The 17,498-nt window shown below is 35.0% G+C and overlaps 1 protein-coding gene across 1 annotated transcript in view; it reads right to left on the minus strand.

Moving 5' to 3' along the window:
* LOC127851384 (actin-like protein 6B) overlaps positions 1–14,914 on the minus strand; it is a 32,439-nt gene extending 17,525 nt beyond the window's left edge. Inside the window, exons 1-4 of the mRNA XM_052385133.1 lie at positions 14,775–14,914; positions 9,762–9,838; positions 2,057–2,219; positions 1,005–1,105 (exon numbers count right to left, since the gene is read on the minus strand). Coding sequence (XP_052241093.1) covers positions 1,005–1,105; positions 2,057–2,219; positions 9,762–9,838; positions 14,775–14,799 — 366 coding nt within the window. The 5' untranslated portion in view covers positions 14,800–14,914. The remainder of the gene's footprint in view (positions 1–1,004; positions 1,106–2,056; positions 2,220–9,761; positions 9,839–14,774) is intronic.
* Between the last annotated feature and the right edge of the window lie 2,584 nt (positions 14,915–17,498).

The raw sequence follows: 17,498 nt of genomic DNA on the forward strand, positions 1-17,498 counted from the left end.
AATAAAAATAAATCAGACAATATAACAATTCTTGTTAATTGACTTCGTGTATGATGCCCTTTATGCACCTGAATCTACTTGCAAGGAGGACTACTTTTAAAATTGACTTCCTAAAGCTAAATCTACTCGCGGCAGGCAAACAAAATTATTTTTTCCCTGGAAAAGTTCAAATATCGTTATTTTCATATTAAATGATTGATGTTTTCTTATTGAAGATGCAGAATAATTTTTGTGAAGTAACAACAGACACAGAAATACAGTCTGAATTAATAAAGCATCACTTTGAAAAAGAGGGCTTAATGCATGTCAGTAAAGTGTCACCCAAGATTAGCCTGTACATTAAGCACATTTTAATCAAGGACAATTGTTTTAACTGGATTGTCACTTAAAGGAGACTTCATTCAAACAAAAGAATGTCATAAAAGGGGAAAAACAAAAGAATGACATAAAAGGGAGAGTGTTGTCCCTTATTATTTTATGCTTTACAGTGGTTTATAGATACGTACATATCAGTGAATTAAATCCAAAAATTCACTGTTTAAATGTGAAATTTTACAGTAAAAATTATTGGTAATTGTCATTGTTTTACCAATACTATTCTTAGATATGTTTTGGTTTCCCAATTGTGAACCCAAATTTTATAAAAGGCAACTACTCTGCACTGAATGATTATAACAACATACACACTGGCTATCCTTAAATATACCTGTAATGACATTTCAGGGTGCCCAACAGGGAATAAGATTGTCCAGAATGGCAAAAATAATCATTTGTAAGCATAAAATAAAAAGAACGTTTGTTGGATTCAGTAAAACATGGATTTTAATTCACTTGTGATCAAAGAAAAAATATAATTTCTGTGATCACTCGTGAATTAAGTCGATATTCCACCAAATCAAACAAATATCCTGTATTTAGTATGTTGGGACTGCACATGTCAATCTGGGCCAACACTTCACGCACAGGCATTAAGCCCTGTTTTCCAGTGATCAATAGTTTCCTACCGATGCCTCTGACATCATGACAGGGTGTTCCTGGGACTCAGACTGGATGTGACGCTTGTACGTGTAGTCAAGGACACTCTCAAAGATGTCCCAGTTGTCAACTGCAACAAACATGAGGTTATGCAGCGATTTATTTCTTCTTTATAAAGTACCAGTAAAAGGAACTTTCCCACAAGAAGAAAAATGCCCAAATTCCCAATACATACATATTCCCCAAAAGAACGAATGGTGCATCAATTAAGTTTCAAAAAGGCGTTATCTGCGAGGAAACAAATAAAATGAGCACTTAAAATTACCACAAAAAGGCAAGTAAAATAACATTTTCATGGGATTATGCAATTATGTACCAAGAAATAAATCAGACCCATATTTCAAAATCTGAAGATTTCGCAATTAAAATTTTCCCAATTTCATTTGATCCATATTAATGCAGTACTGTACCGGTGCTTAAAAATCAACATGATTTGATGTCAATGTTCGATTTTCCTAGTACTTGTAGTTACAGGTATACCTTGAAATATGTCAAATACTTGTTTATTTATTGCGCAATTAGCATAATTATAATCATAAACAATAATTGTTTTAATGCAACATGAATAACATTTCGGCATTTTAAAATGTACTTGTCAGTTTTTATCAAACGTTAATTTGTACAAAATTCACATGTGCATTTATGTGGACCGTTGCTTGTGTTTATATAATATCACTTAGCACTTTAACAACAACGTAATTTCCTCTTTAATGTATTTGGAAAAATTAAAAGTAAATCTTAATAAATAATCTAAGTTGGTCAAACATGTAAGGTGTCCCATCACAGAAGTTAAAACCCTCAATCATGTACATGTACTAACAATAATTAAACTATTGAAAATAACATGTAAAATAATTCCACTAAAAAGGAATGCAACCATAGACAAGTATTCACGTTCATGTTAAACATTAATATTTGAGAAAAGTAGCATCATTTTTCTAGTTCTAATGAAACTCAGTACTGGAAGCCCATGGCTTCCAGCAAAAGACCACAGCACATTTGTATAAAGACTGGTTTATACTCATTCCATCCTTCAGAAAAGCCTGAACTTCCATCCCCTTTCGCGGCACCCGAAGAGAGTTGGTGTCAATGAAGTACTTCCTGCCACCATCTTTCTTAATTTCATCTGTTTCCATGACTGCCTCTGCTTCCTCCAACACCCCTACGCTGGAGGGGATCTCAGCCTAGCAAAATGTGGAAACACTTAAGCCTCGTTCTTGGAAAACTGGGCTTTAACCGAAGTTCGCACAAAGGCAACACTTTCTGCTTTCTTTTTTTTCAGATTTATTCAAGTGTCTTCTTATCACAAATCCAATTAAGAGGGAAAGTGTGGTCCCTGATAAGCCTGTGTAGACTGCACAGAGGGTCCCTGATAAGCCTGTGTAGACTGCACAGAGTAATCTCAGACAACACTTTACACACATAATTGGCCCAGTTATCCCAAAGCATGGCTCAATTTAAACATTAAAACATTTCCCAGAGACAACCACTGAAGTGGTTACATCTGATTCACGTGAAAATGATATTATAAAACTCAGGGATTTTATTAACTTTTGAAAACAAGATGTCACATAAAATGCACTTGAAATTTTGAGGGGTCAAACGAAATTTTCAGAGGTCTAAAATCTGAAGTGTAGATATTATTTTCTTCAATATTTGTTGATTGCTCTAAAATGATGCTTTCTATAACTTTTATAACAAATATATCTTGCTTAAATAAAAAATGTGTAATATAAAAACATTAAATGTCAGTTGCATCATAATGATGCAAGTCAGTTCATTTGGAGGAGTCAAAAGTGTCGTAATTGCAAACTGCTTACTTAATTAATTATTGCAGAACATGATAAAAATTGCCTCTAAATAATTAATTGGTTGGTATTTTTACCATGCAACCTTTTTCTGACGCAGGATCATAAAAGTTCCCATGTTGCAGAATCAATAGGGGTTTAAGGGGTTACTACACACGGACTGGACATAATGTTATCACACTGTTAAGTTTTTTTATTTTTGCAAATATATCAAATTATTAAAATACACTTGCACAAATCTTTAGTGCATAAAAAGACAGTTTTTCATGCAGTTTGTGACAATACCTTAAGGTATAAAAATAAATCCTTGAATACGTCTGAAAGCGGTGACAAAATTTCACATTGCGTGAAGCATAAGGGCGTCATACAAATCAAATTTTGAACAAGAACACAGGCTAATCAAATGAATTAATTCTATTGTATTTTATATTGTCACAAGCAGCATACAAATCTATCATTAATGCACTCGTTGAAATTCTTAAACAAAATGTATTAACAAGTTATTTGAAATTATGTGCCATTTACCGTCGTGTTAACATCAATTAAAGTTAAAAGGGGGAACCCCACAAAGTCACAAGATCCTTAACCCTGGTTACTGTGCTTGATTACTGCATGGTCAATTTAAATTCCCTGTTCGGATTGGTCATAAAAAAACACTTATAGATTTCATTAGAAACAACAGCAAATTCTTGAGCTTATGTAATGTTTACACACTGTTCTTGTGAAGAGGCTTTAATCCTGTTACCTATAGAATTTGCATATCAATTTAGTGTATCAGATCTTCGATAAATTATAGAGTTTGTACATGTCAAAGAAATGTTTCAATTTCATTCTCCATCTGTTTGATTGAATGTAATTTTTTTATTGCAAGACAAAGGTTTTGGTTGCCTAGGTCAATGTGCCAGTGCTAACAACTGTAAATGTTTTGTTCTTTTCTTCAATTAGCATCACTTTGCAATGTTAATGTTCAAAGGATGTTAACAAATTCCAGCTTAAGCTTTTACTGCCGAGAGTAATTCATCCATGGAAAGGGATGTCCATTTTTTTAAACTATTCATCCAGTTTTTCTTCTGACGGCCTCGATTTTGACCTCCCTCTTGTGTGCCCTAGAGAACAATCTTGCAGACAGAGTCGTGCTTGGTGACGTGTCCAAACTAAGCCAGCTTTTGTAATTTGACCGTCACCAGTAGGGTCTTGTGCTGTGTATAGGAGATGCGGAGCAGTCTTTGGAGACATTTATGTTCAAACGCCTGTATCCTGTGTTCTGTGTCTACATGAAGCATCCATGTCTCGCAGCCATAGAGAAGAATGGAGACTACGGTGTACTTGTAGAGCCTGTACTTGTTTTGGTAGCTGATGGAACTGCTTGTCCTAAACCTGCTCAGTCCGTCCATCGCCATGGCATTTCTTATTTGGACTTCAACTGCACTTGTACCATCCTTGGACAGGGTTGCACCCAAGTACTTTAAGATGGTCACTTGTTCTAGCTTCTCGCCGTTCATGGTGATGTCTGTACTGGTATTCGTTGTTCTGTTCACCATGATCTTTGACTTGTCTGTGATGACTGACATTCCATTTGCTTTTTCTCTTTCATGAAGTCTGTTGGTGAGATTTTCAAGATCACTGCTGGTGCCACCCATGAGATCAACATCATCTGCAAAACTGAAGTTGGAGATAGGTCTTCAACAGATGGAGATAGAGGTGTGGTGGTCATGGAGATTCTCCTGCATTATCTACTCATGGAAAAGGTTGAACAGGATGGGAGAGAGAAGACATCCCTGACAGACGCCCCATGATGTCCTGAAGAAGTCCCCATGCTGTTTGTTGAGAAGTACTGCACTGGTGGTGTTTCCGTAGAGTTCTTGAATGACTTGCACCTTTCCTTTGTCAATTTTAAATACTTTCATAACATGCCATAGGTCATTGTGCCACACGTGGTGGAGAGCTATTTTAAAGTCAACGAAGATGTGGAAGAGGTCTCGTTGGTGTCGCAGGTGTTTTCCAATGATGATTCTGCAGTTAAAGATCTGTTCCACTGTGCTCCACCCTGCTCTGAATCCAGCCTGCTCTTCAGCCAGCAGTTCCATTGCCTTACTTTTCAATCAATTAAGGATGATGCACGGCATGACTTTGCTAGGATGACTGATGGTGAGGTTATTCTCGCACAACTTGATGTTGCCCTTTTTCAGTAGGGGTATGAACAGTGACTGGGTCAACTCCTTACGCCACTTTTTCTTCTCCCAGATCATTTGGCATAGTGCCATCAATGCTAATGTCGTTGCCATTCCTTCATGCTTAATCAGCTAGGAAGGGTTATTATCCACTCCCAGACGTTTTCCTGCCTAAAAGGGACCTTTAAAAAGATGTTGGCGTGTATTGAAGTTTTTCATGAAATGCTTTAGTGATAAATTTAAACATTGGATCTAAAAAGCCACAGTAACAAACAAGAGCAAGAGCACCGCATAACGGGTGCCATGCTCGGCTGCGAAAGCAGTGACCTTGACCTTTGACCTAAAAATGGGTGTGGCGTGTAGAACTCATCAAGGTGCATCTTCATATGAAGTTTCAAAGTTGTAGATGGAAGGAGTTTGATTTTAGAGCCACTGTTAAAAACCTTAACAAACCTTGACACAGCTGGCGGACAGGACGAGCTGGCTATGACAATACCTCTGGTTTTCTCTGAAAACAGCCTAGCTAATAAAATTAAAGAAAGAAAAAAAAAGTAACCCTCAACTGGGCTCAAACCACTAACCCTTTGAGTAAAAGTCAAACACATCCGTGCCCATACAATGAATGATGTATTTTATACTTTATATTACTTATATAAGCAATCCTCGTAGTGTCACAAAATATAACAACAACAACAACAGAACTTTCCAAATTATTCAATCGTTTCTTGTTGCAACGCTTTATAATTTTCAGGTTTTTAAATCATCAAAAGATGCATACAATAGATATTTTAGAGCATGGTAAATGTTCAGTACATTTTTGTATTACTGTTTCCTCACAAATATTATAACTACAATGAAAATTTGCCAATCTGAAACATTTTTTTTTCATTTTGTCAATTTACCAAAACGTGAATAGGCCCCTTAAAGACAACACACTGCCTCCTCCACCTCTGCCTCAAGTATGGGCACACTTTGGTTGTCCGCTTTTGGTCTGAGATCCTTCTGAAGGAGACTAGAATACGTTTGAAGCAGAAAGTTGTACAGGTCACTGCAGTATTCAACCCATCTGTTAAGGACTGTGGCAATATTGGTCAGGCGATTCCCGTCAGCATCTAATATAACAGTGGCCTGGGCTGACTGGCCTTCGTGAGGATCTTGTAGGCCTTCTTACTGCTGCCTGCTGTCATCTCTTTATCGATGATGATACATCGATCCTTAATCTACTCCTCCAAAGCTCTTTCATTTTCTTACTTACCTCCCTGTGTTCCGGTAATTTGCCCTAGAATCCAGGTTGGTGTTATTCTCATGCCTATGCTCGCTTCTTTTGCCACATTGGTCCATGATTTTGGTTGTCATCCATGGCTTGTTCTTCCTTCTCTCTCTCTCAAGCATTTATTAAGCAGATGACAGTATGACATCCTTGATATTATTGCTTTTAGTGTCGATTTCATTGTCTAATTTGGGGGGTTGCAAACTTGCCACCTATCTGTGCATGAAATACATCTGCTATCACTGGTCATTCAGAGAATAATTGAAACAGTTATTTTATTGTGAACTGGTTAATTTAACTGGAAATACGCAAATTACTGTGTTAAGAGAAGGCACTTTTGAAAACAAACTCAGCAGGTCTATTAATTTACCTATTGAGATGACTGCTACGATTTTCAAAAAGGATTAACAAAAGTGAATGCAACTCAATACCAAAATTTACAAGGTGCCAAGTGTATTGTAACCATGCCACATATTAATACATAAATAATTTTTTATAAAGCATTAATAATTATATATATTGTAAACTTAAAGAAATTCTTCAGTATGCAATTGTGTGGTTTAATAAACAAGAGCTGTCAGAGGACAGCATGCTCGACTATTCGAGTGCTTGACAGTATAACGTAAGCTATCATGGAGACGGGGGTATAATGTGGGTGTGTGGTCATTGATCTTTCAAAAAAAGTAAAAAAAAAAAAAAAACATATATTTTTTGGGGGGGAAGGGGGATTCTGGGGTGGGGCGTGGGGGATAGTTTGGGTGGAGTCCATTGTGGTATGTCAGGCAAGTGTTGTTTTGTCAAAGTATGAATCAAATCTGATGTTAAATAAAGAAGTTATGGCAATTTAAGCAGAATTTATTCATTTGAAATTGAGGGTCAAGGTCATTCAAAGGTCAAGGTCAAATTAAACTTGTAAGGTACAGTTACATCACGACAGTAAGAAAGTATTTGAAGTTTGAAAGCAATAGCCTTGATACTTTAGAAGTAAAGTGGATGTTAACACAAAATTTAACAAAATATTCAAAGCTACAAAGACAAATAAGGGCCATAATTCTTACAAAATGCTTGATACAGTTGTCTGCTCTTGTTTATAGGTTGGGGTCATGTTGGTTAAGAAGTATGCAAAATATGAAAGCAATATGTCAAGGGACAATAAAAATATTTGGGGTGGTACGCAAACTTTAACATTTGCACGCTAACGGGAACGGGAACGCTAACGCCGGGGTGAGTAGGATAGCTTCACTATATATATTTCATATATAATAGTCGATCTTAAAACAACTAATTTGTTGACACGTAATTTCGTGGATTTCAAGTAAAAAACAGCTAATTCGTTGATACGTAATTTCGTGGATTTCAAATTTTAGGGACAGACTGACCGTCGTCATAATGAAACTTTTATTAAAACAACCAGAGTAATAACAAGGCATAATCTGCTAATCTGTGTTGGCAGCAAGACTTGCGGTTAATGTGCACTGAAGCATGCAAGTGATGCCGATAATTGTAGATTATAGAGCCATAAAGCGGCGCCTTTGTGGGTCCCCGCTCGCTAATTGCCATCAATGTTGTTTTGACAGTCACAATATTTAAAATTCTCAGCGCAACCGGTCCCCTAGTAGTAACAATTGAGTAATAAGGTCCCCAAACACATGTGTGAAAAACGTTATTTCTCTTTTAACATTAATTGGCACTAATTGACATATGTGATAAATCTGCAAACTGTTAATTTGACGATGTCACGTAAAAGAAAACAATTGGTGAATCCCCCAGGGATGTACCGTTTAAATACCGTACTTGATTTAAAAAGTATTATTACCTAAACACTTATCAAGAAAACAACATACTGTATTAACTAGTATATCTTAATCAAACAATAACTTTTTCAAAATGGTTGAAAACAGGAACAGTTGGACACTTTTTTTTACTAAAGCAGGATTGCCTGACCCTGCAAAGGCTCATTCTACGACTGAAATAATCATTGGCACTAGAATTTGTGGTTCAGCGGACCAATGAAATACGCGAAAAAAAATTGTACCACACAAAAGTAAATGGTTTAACAGTAGTTTGCATATGCAAAATGAACAAGATGCGTTTGTGAAACACAATGTCCCCCTATATGACGTTTGACCTTGTAGGATGACCTTGACCTTGACCCTTCACCACTCAAAATGTGCAGCTCCATGAGATACACATGCATTTCAAATATAAAATTGCTAGCTTCAATATTGCAGAAGTGACATTACATGAGCAATTTTGACCCATATATTTGAACTTGAAGGATGACCTTGACCTTGACCTTTCACCACTCAAAATGTGCAGCTCCATGAGATACACATGCATGCCAAATATCAAGTTGCTATCTTCAATATTGCAAAAGTATTCATAAAATAAGCGATTTGGGCCACATATATTTGACCTCTGACCTTGAAGAATGACCTTGACCTTTCACCACTCAAAATGTGCAGCTCCATGAGATACACATGTATGCCAAATATCAAGTTGCTATCTTCAATATTGCAAAAGCACTCATAAAATGAGCGATTTTGGTAACATATATTTGACCTCTGACCTTGAAGGATGTCCTTGACCTTTCACCACTCAAAATGTGCAGCTCCATGAGATACACATGCATGCCAAATATCAAGTTGCTATCTTAAATATTGAAATACTGCAAAAGCGTACATTAAATTAGCGATTTTGACCCATATATTTGACCTTTGACCTTGAAGGATGACCTTGACCTTGAGCTTTCACCACTCAAAATGTGCAGCTCCATGATATACATATGCATGCCAAATATCAAGTTTCTATCTTCAATATTGCAAAAGTTATTGCAAATGTTAAAGTTGGCGCAAACAGACAGACAGACCAACCAACCAACAGACAGGGCAAAAACAATATGTCCCCCACTACTTTAGTGGGGGACATAAAAAGTTAATACCTTAATATTCAAATACCTTTTGTTCAATCTTACAAGATCAAATTTAGATACGGGTATGTCTTTACAGTGAAAGATAATCTTCCTTTATGAGATGACAAATGTTAACAAACATTGAAGATGCATAACATTACACAAAGGCAGATTTGATCTGAATTAAAACATAAGAGAAGATTCAACATTTCATGGATTTACATGAGTGAATGCACACACTTCAGAACATTTCATGAAAAATTATGTAAGGTTTTATTCCCATGCATTTTATTTAAGGACACCATTTTAATACGGTAGAAATTAGAAAATGCAACTCATATTCTGGTGCAGGGCTTGACACTAACTTCCACAGATTGGTGTCCACTGGGAACCTTGCCTATTAAAATTAGAGTAAAATCCTGGAAAAAACTGGTGTTCCTCACCAAAATTTGGGGGTCTCGGGACACTGTTCGTGTCGAGGCCTGCGGTGCCTCTTATATCCTCGGAAATACTGTACATAATGACTTAAGAATGCCTTTTGACCAGAAACTGTGGAGTATACATACCTTTGGCGTATCTTCCCCTGCATAACCAGCTCTTATTGAGTAGCCACCAAAATCCAACACAATAGCACCCACCTCATCTGAAAACAAGCATTATAGTCCAAGTTTGTACATATTTTCGTTATTCCCTTCCGAAAAAGCTTTTTTAAAGGCCATACTGATAATAAGCTGGAAACAATATGGTTTTTCACCTAATACAAAAAAATGGATTCTTGCTATAAAGTGTGCTATTTCCTGTGTGATTTTATCAGCTCTGCTGGTACTAGACTGAACAGCCACTGGAAACAAAATGACATGAATTAAGAGCTCAGGTAATACACTGACATGCATGGTTCTAACAATACACCTGTTCATCAGTTAATGTATATACAATTGACTTATGACATGTCAATTATAATACACATTAAACTATCTTGTTAAGATATATATTCATGAATATGAATCATCAACAGAAAGTTGTTTTAATTAAGGTTTAAATACACTGTTGCTATTGGATGTCAACCTACAGTGTCTAATCTGTTCATTTGAGGGAAAGAATAACAACAAGATCACTGGAACGTACAAAGAACAGTTTCTTGGTACATGTTTTTACAATTAAACTGTTTCCTGTGCAATAAAAAAGTATTTCCGATGCACAATCATTAGGAATAATTAAATAATTAATAACATCATCATTTTTATTCATCATTATCAGCATCACCAAAGCCTCAATGCAATGCGTACAGTCATTAATTTTAATGAAGGCTATTTACCATATAATTTTTAATATTACATTTATTTACAAACGTTGTTTAAAGTTCATCAGATATTTTTTAAATATATATTATTTATATCAAACATACATACATATGGCAATTAACAGACAATACCTTTTGTTGCAACAAGTGTATCATTCATACCCAACCATTTTACCTTAATTTAAATTTATTGCAAGAAATCTGACATAACTCTGAAAGTATGATGATGTTACACTGTTTGTCCAAAAGCCATGCTGAAACCAGTATAGTGTTCCATTATTGTAAGCTTTTATGTAATGTGATGACTGCGTGTAACCATACTTTGTTCAAGTCTCAGGTTTTGCTGTCCTCCTGTATTCAGCCTGATGTTGTATGTGTATTGATTTGTAAGTAAGAAAGTGCTGAACATCAGATATTTTTCAAAATTCAAACATTTACTGAGTGTTCAGTTATATACATTTTTCAACGCCAGGGGTTTTCCTCTCTTCATTGGGAAAAGGCCCTAGCCTATGGATTTTGGGAATAAATTGCTCATTTTGGGAAGAATTCTCGACACAATTACTACTTTGGGAAATGAAAAAGCTGGTGTAAGTTAGGATATTTGGAAAAATGCATGATTTTAAAGAAATTTTCACCTGGGAAGCAGCCTTTAATAGGCCTCTGTTTTATAAGGCTGAAAGGCTATTTGTACGTTTATTTCACTTGTCAATTTACCACTTACATTTGTGTATTCCACACATATTTACTGAACTACATGTAAACATGTATACTTGAACTAACATGGTAAATTCATTAAAATAATTTTTATGACTGCTCCAATATTAATTCACATAGTTTATAACATTTATTTTTCAATAAAATACTTTATTTCTGTCACAACATATTTTACAGATTATTGATATTGCATTACATGTATATGGCTTTCCAACTTGAAGACCAATTCAGGGTGAAGATCATTTACGCTTATTATTACAAAAAATAGCAATACAATTTATTACAAAGCCAATGTTAGTGTGGTGTGATATAGTTCTTAATTAATCAGGGCATTCTGTGCAAGGTTATATGACCTTATCAGATTATCAGGTTGTAAATCTCCAGGAGTGAAGGGTCCCAGGTAAGCGTAAACAGGGCAGCAAAAAGCCAGCAATCTAGTGAACAAATTTTAGTCATTAATTATGGACAAAAACCTGTATGCAGTTAGTGTCTGAATTCCACTCAGTATGTTGTGCATACATGCCAGACGTCCTGATCTCAGCGGGACAGTCCCCCTTTTGGGCCCTTTGTCCCGGCGTCCCGATATGAGATGATTTGTCCCGACATTCGTAAAAAATGATGTAAGGTCTATAGGTTCCCAATAAAATTCGCTATTCAAGCTCTGTTTCGGTAACACTTACCACTGCTAATCCCTTTATTACCCCCAATTAACAATCCGATTCTACTTTCTCGTGTGTACCAGTGTTGTTTATGACACCTTATCAGCGATTTATCGGCTAATTATTGATTTTATCAGGCATTCACACCATGGTGGTCTTCAAGATAGTGGTCGCTTATTGCTATCGATAGTTGTATTATAATGAAATAAATGTTGAAAATGTGTTTGTTTTTGTCTTTGTTTGAAATGGTTTACAAAATATTTTTTTTGAAAAATTAACTATAAGTCATTTATGAGTCTTTTACATTCAATGTTTAGTTCCAAAATAGCGGGATAATCCGAATGGGCAATATACCAAAATCACAACAAACAGTCCAATAAGTGATACCCATCCTGTCTAGTGTAATTGGGTGTAATTGTAATAAAAACAACGAGGTGCTATGCAGGACAGTTTGACCCTACTCCAATTAAGCTAAAAACAACGAGGTGCTATGCATGACAGTTTGAAACTACTCCAATTAAGCCACGACAATTGACAAGTAACAAACTGCGCTGTAAATCCCTCACTCAAACGCCGATCCAGAACATTGTTTCAGCGCACTGAAAAAAAATTCAGAAAGAAGAAAGGGAAAATCTGGGCCATAGAACGGTTGAGGCGTTGTTGGCAGTTAAAATGAACACAAAGACGGTTTGCTTCCATCAAAAACCTACCTCGGAAATGTGTACGGCCGCGCATTTCGTGTCAAGCTGATGTAACTGTTCAGTACATAGTTTACTGTAACCGGTACTTTCGGTGTACTGGATAGCCACCCCTGCGTTAATGTTTGGCATTGAAAGTTATATAATGAGTATTGTTGTCGTGATGTTCCAGATTTTGTACTCTAAAAAGATGAATATTTTCTTCATTGTTTGCTGTTGTCTTATTTGATAAAACTGTTATTGTTATGTTTTAGATTTCATGCTTCATATCAGATGTTTTATGTCTTGAATAAAAGTATCAAGAGTTTTTGTTAGTACTATACTGACTACAGTAAAGGTGGAATGATAGATCGTTTTAGGTGTCCTGCTTTTTGGTCAAATGTCCCGACAATTTTTTATGGAATGTCCCGCTTTGGACCTAAAAAATTCTGGCATGTATGATGTTGTGGGTTCAATCCCCTGTAAGGCAGGGATTTCAATAGATTTTAAAAACCAGGAGTCAATGACCCCTGGACTGAAATTTTGAGGAGTCAAATTGAAAAATGCTGGGGTCAATTTTGAAGCGCGTTAATTGTGTTTTTGTCTGTATTATTCATTTTTTTAGATAAAAATATGCTCTAAGAGTAACATAAGATCTTAAAAAGTTATATTGCTTTATTAAATAACAATACCATGATAAAACACAACTTATTTTAATGAATTGGTACATTAAAATCTACTCCTTTTAAAACATTTAAGTCTTTTAACACACTTAAGTAATTTAAGATATGTACCGGTAGCACCTTTTCATCACATATTTATCGTCATTATATTATCACCATCCCTGACAAAACACAACTAAAATGCATGGAACATCTAGTATATCTATTACTGTTTATCCGAATATTACAAATGTATGAAATATGTTAGTATAAAAAATGAACTTTGATTCCAGTTTATATAAGATGGGTGTTACACGTTATTATTGGTGGATTAACAAACTGACAAACTAGCTGGACTTACTAGTGGATCTAGGTAATTAATAGACCTTAGATCAATTTTGTTTTTTCTTTAATTACTTTTGCCGACTTACTTTAACTGTGCCGTCTGCAAGTCTGCAAAAAACCTGCAATTATGGGATGGTCAACAGTGATTTTTTTTGCTCAAAATTACAGCCGATTTTCGGCTGCTTCCCAATCGTAAAAACACATGTTTTTTCCCAAAAATCTGACCAAAATTTCCCAATAAAAGCCCAACTTCCAAAAAAAAAACATTTTTTTTTTTTTTTTTTTTTTTTTAGAAAGAAGTCTCTAATAACTTAATTATGATTTCTTAAATCTAGGTCTCAACTTAATTTTTTAAACATCCTACAAAATTTATAACTTGAATTTAGTCATTTTTGTCCATAAATCATTCCCAAACTTGCCACTTTTATTGATTAAAAAAATCCCAATTTGACCAGACTCCTTTTCTAGAAAACTCCCTGAACTTGCACTTAAAAACAACATGAATTCTGTTACTTATAATCCTATTTATAATGCTTAATTTTTTCCCAATTTCATGGTTTATCGCGCTATTTTTCCCAATTCCACGGTTAATCGGGCTAATTTTCCCAATTCAAATGGCACAGGCTGTAACAAATTAAAGCAGAAAAAATCACTGGTCAATCAATTATCGTGTAATCGCTGCTGATAATTACCCAGTTAGTGCGCATGCACTATTTAGAAGGTGACATGTGTATTGGAGATGATAAGATAAACAACGCCCGGGGTATTCCCTCGATTATAGACCGAGTTTCAAATACTGAAACATTAATTTCAATTAGGAGCACAGTGGGATTTATTACCATGGAACTTGAGATGTTAACTGACTGACGCACGGGTCAAATTTTCGATGCATCAAAATGACGCACGGCAGAAAAAAGGGTTGCGTCAAAAACGAGTCATTTTTAATTTGCTCGCGTCAAAACGCAGGATTCTACGTCTATTGAAATTCCTGTAAGGAAAAGCTTGTTGGGGGTCATAATGTTTTGTTTAGGGTATTTGGATACATTGCACTTTATTGTATTATAAATTCCCTTAAGGAAACATTGTGTTGGAGTTCATTTATTTAACATTGCACAGCCCTTTTAATTCGGATACAAACTGTCCGAATAGTTTCGACACAAATTACAACGAATCTATTAAATAATAACTACACTTTAATCACTACATTTTTGCCATTATTTACCTCCCCCATATACTCCTCCGCTCATGTTAAGTAACAAAAGGCCCACTGAAAAAAATATATATAAAGAAAATCAAATTCGCCGGCTTTGTTCCGCCAATAGGACACACAGCACTAATTTGCAAGAAGCAAGTCGAACCGGGCTAAAGTATATCGGACCATGTAGCTGAACACAGAAACACTCTGGACCCAACTGGCTTTTTATTTAATAAACCACTCTTTACGGACACTCCGGAGATGGACGAAGTATTACGATTGGACACAGAAAGTGAAACCGGACCCTTTTTAATAACCGAACTTTATATTTTACTATAGGCGAAACGACAACAACAAACATATCAAGGACAAAGATTGTTTTTCCATGTAATATTTGTTTTAGTATTTTATCAATAGCACTCTGCTAGGTTGTTACATCGTTTATACGGTTCTGTGTTTTTGTATGAATGATGAAAGGTAACAGTAAATGAATTTTTAGAAGTTAAGATAGTTAAAGTGAAAAGAAAGGGTAAAATTCGTGACTCTTTGAGTCTTTCATGAAGATTGTTTTTTTCGAAACACTTACTGTATTACGAAGTATACAAATAAAGTGGTAGTTTCTCGTTGAGCCGTGAGTTCCTTTAGAAACGTGGTTATAGAGATCGCGTAAAATTATTATAATTACGTGATAGAACGTTTCCACATTATGCAGCACTTACAGGAAAAAGTGTTAACCAAATCACCATCGTTTATCTGATCAAAACGGCGACAACAACGGGTCAATATATTGTAATTTATTAGAGCTATATTTCCTTACTTTTATAAAGTGTTAATATATAGTGTTCATAAGTAGCACAAAATCGAATGAATATTTTCCATACAACTTCCTCTGTTGACATGTTTTCACAAGAAATTAAACTCCTTCGCAATGTAAGTTTTAAGACTATTTGTAGGTATGCACATTTTGAAATTGCAATAGCCAAGCATAATACACGGCTCAACAAGAAACCATTTTCAAGATGACAGTTTGACACTATCAAGATAAATTATTATTAATTATTATTACAGAACAAAAACGTTTGAAAAAGCGACAAATATAAAGACCAAAGATTAATTATTATGTTTATAATGAATCATAGTCTTATATTTATAAAATATTTGTGGTGTTACCACTTTACGAAAATTACCCACGACTCAACACACATATAGCATATAGTGTCTTCCCTCGTGATTAAGGGTCAGCAAGTTTGACTTATAATACATTTCTGATGAACATCTTTACCTTCGATTCATATCATTCGTTCCGGGCACTTAACAATAAGGCAATGGAAACCTCTACTTTTACTGCTGGTTTGGAAACCGGCCATTTCAGATCGTACCCATGTGCAGCTCAAACCTTCGTCCCCCTGCTCCTTATGCGAACGCAGACCACTAGAGAAAAAATCCTACTTTCATCAGCAACTGGGCAGTTCGGACATTAGTCACTTCGACATCCGGTTGTTATTTTGGCACCTAAAAGTGCATATTTTGCAACTAATAGACGCTTCGGCGCTTACTTTGTTGTTGCTTGTTTTTAAAAAATTTAATAAATTAAATGCATTTATTGTTAAATTAATATATTTTACCATACATTGTAATTGTCATTGGCACTTACGTTCGACACTCAATTATTTTAACAAAATAACATAAGTAATTAATATACTGCATACTCGATGCATTAATTAGGAACACATTATTTCCAATCAGTTTTCTTTCTCATGACAAAAACTCGGATGTACTTACTTTTTAACATCGTTATTGCTGGGTTAGACCAAAACAAATATGAACATAAAGTCATCATCACTGCATCAACTGATACTTTATTTGAAATGAATGGGTATAAAACTACAATTCAAACAGAGTTTACCCATTATGTTAAAGGTACTTGATACTTGTAGAATATGCTGAGGCATATTACAAAAATCGAAATTGTATTTCATATCACAGGGATATAATATACCTAACTGAGGTCATTAGCTTGGCATTGGGGATTTTACACATATTGAGGGCCTTCACTTTAATGATTGCAAAGGATGCATGGCCATTGTTGTAGTAAAAACATCGCCACATTTGAATGAAAAACGTAAAAAAAATGGGAAATTAAACTGAACCATTGTTGATGTATATTTTGATAACACAAATTAAATGTGCGTTCATAAAAAATACTCTGCAAAGGTCGCGCTAAAAAGCAAGATTGCATTTTAATTTATTTATATAGGCTGTTATAATAATTCTTCATAATAAAATGACAAGTAACAACATAAATTATGGGAGATCAGGTAAATGTTTCATTCAGAGAAAAAAAATCGGTAAACATAATTAATATATACGTTTTGTCCCATCCAAGTGTAATAATATTTTTCTTAATTTTACTTTACTCACACAATTACTCCCCTTTATTTACTTAAAATAGAGATATATGGTGAACAAAATACACTGTTAACATGAAAATGTTGATTAAAATGACCAATTTATGCAGACTCGATACAGCCGGTGTATCTTTATGTTACAGGTTATATATGTATATAAATATAAAACATTTTAAGCAATTAGTCAACATGTTTAACAATTAATTGAATTGATTGGGAACAGAAAAAAAACAGCACACATGATCCATTAATTAATGCAGGTTAGATACGGCTTTAAATAAGTCAGCACGAGTATTCCATTATCAAATTCATTTAACAATTGCATACGAATAAATAGTAAATA

Source organism: Dreissena polymorpha, chromosome 1 (genome assembly GCF_020536995.1).
Source record: "Dreissena polymorpha isolate Duluth1 chromosome 1, UMN_Dpol_1.0, whole genome shotgun sequence".
NCBI classification, from domain to species: Eukaryota; Metazoa; Mollusca; class Bivalvia; order Myida; family Dreissenidae; genus Dreissena; species Dreissena polymorpha.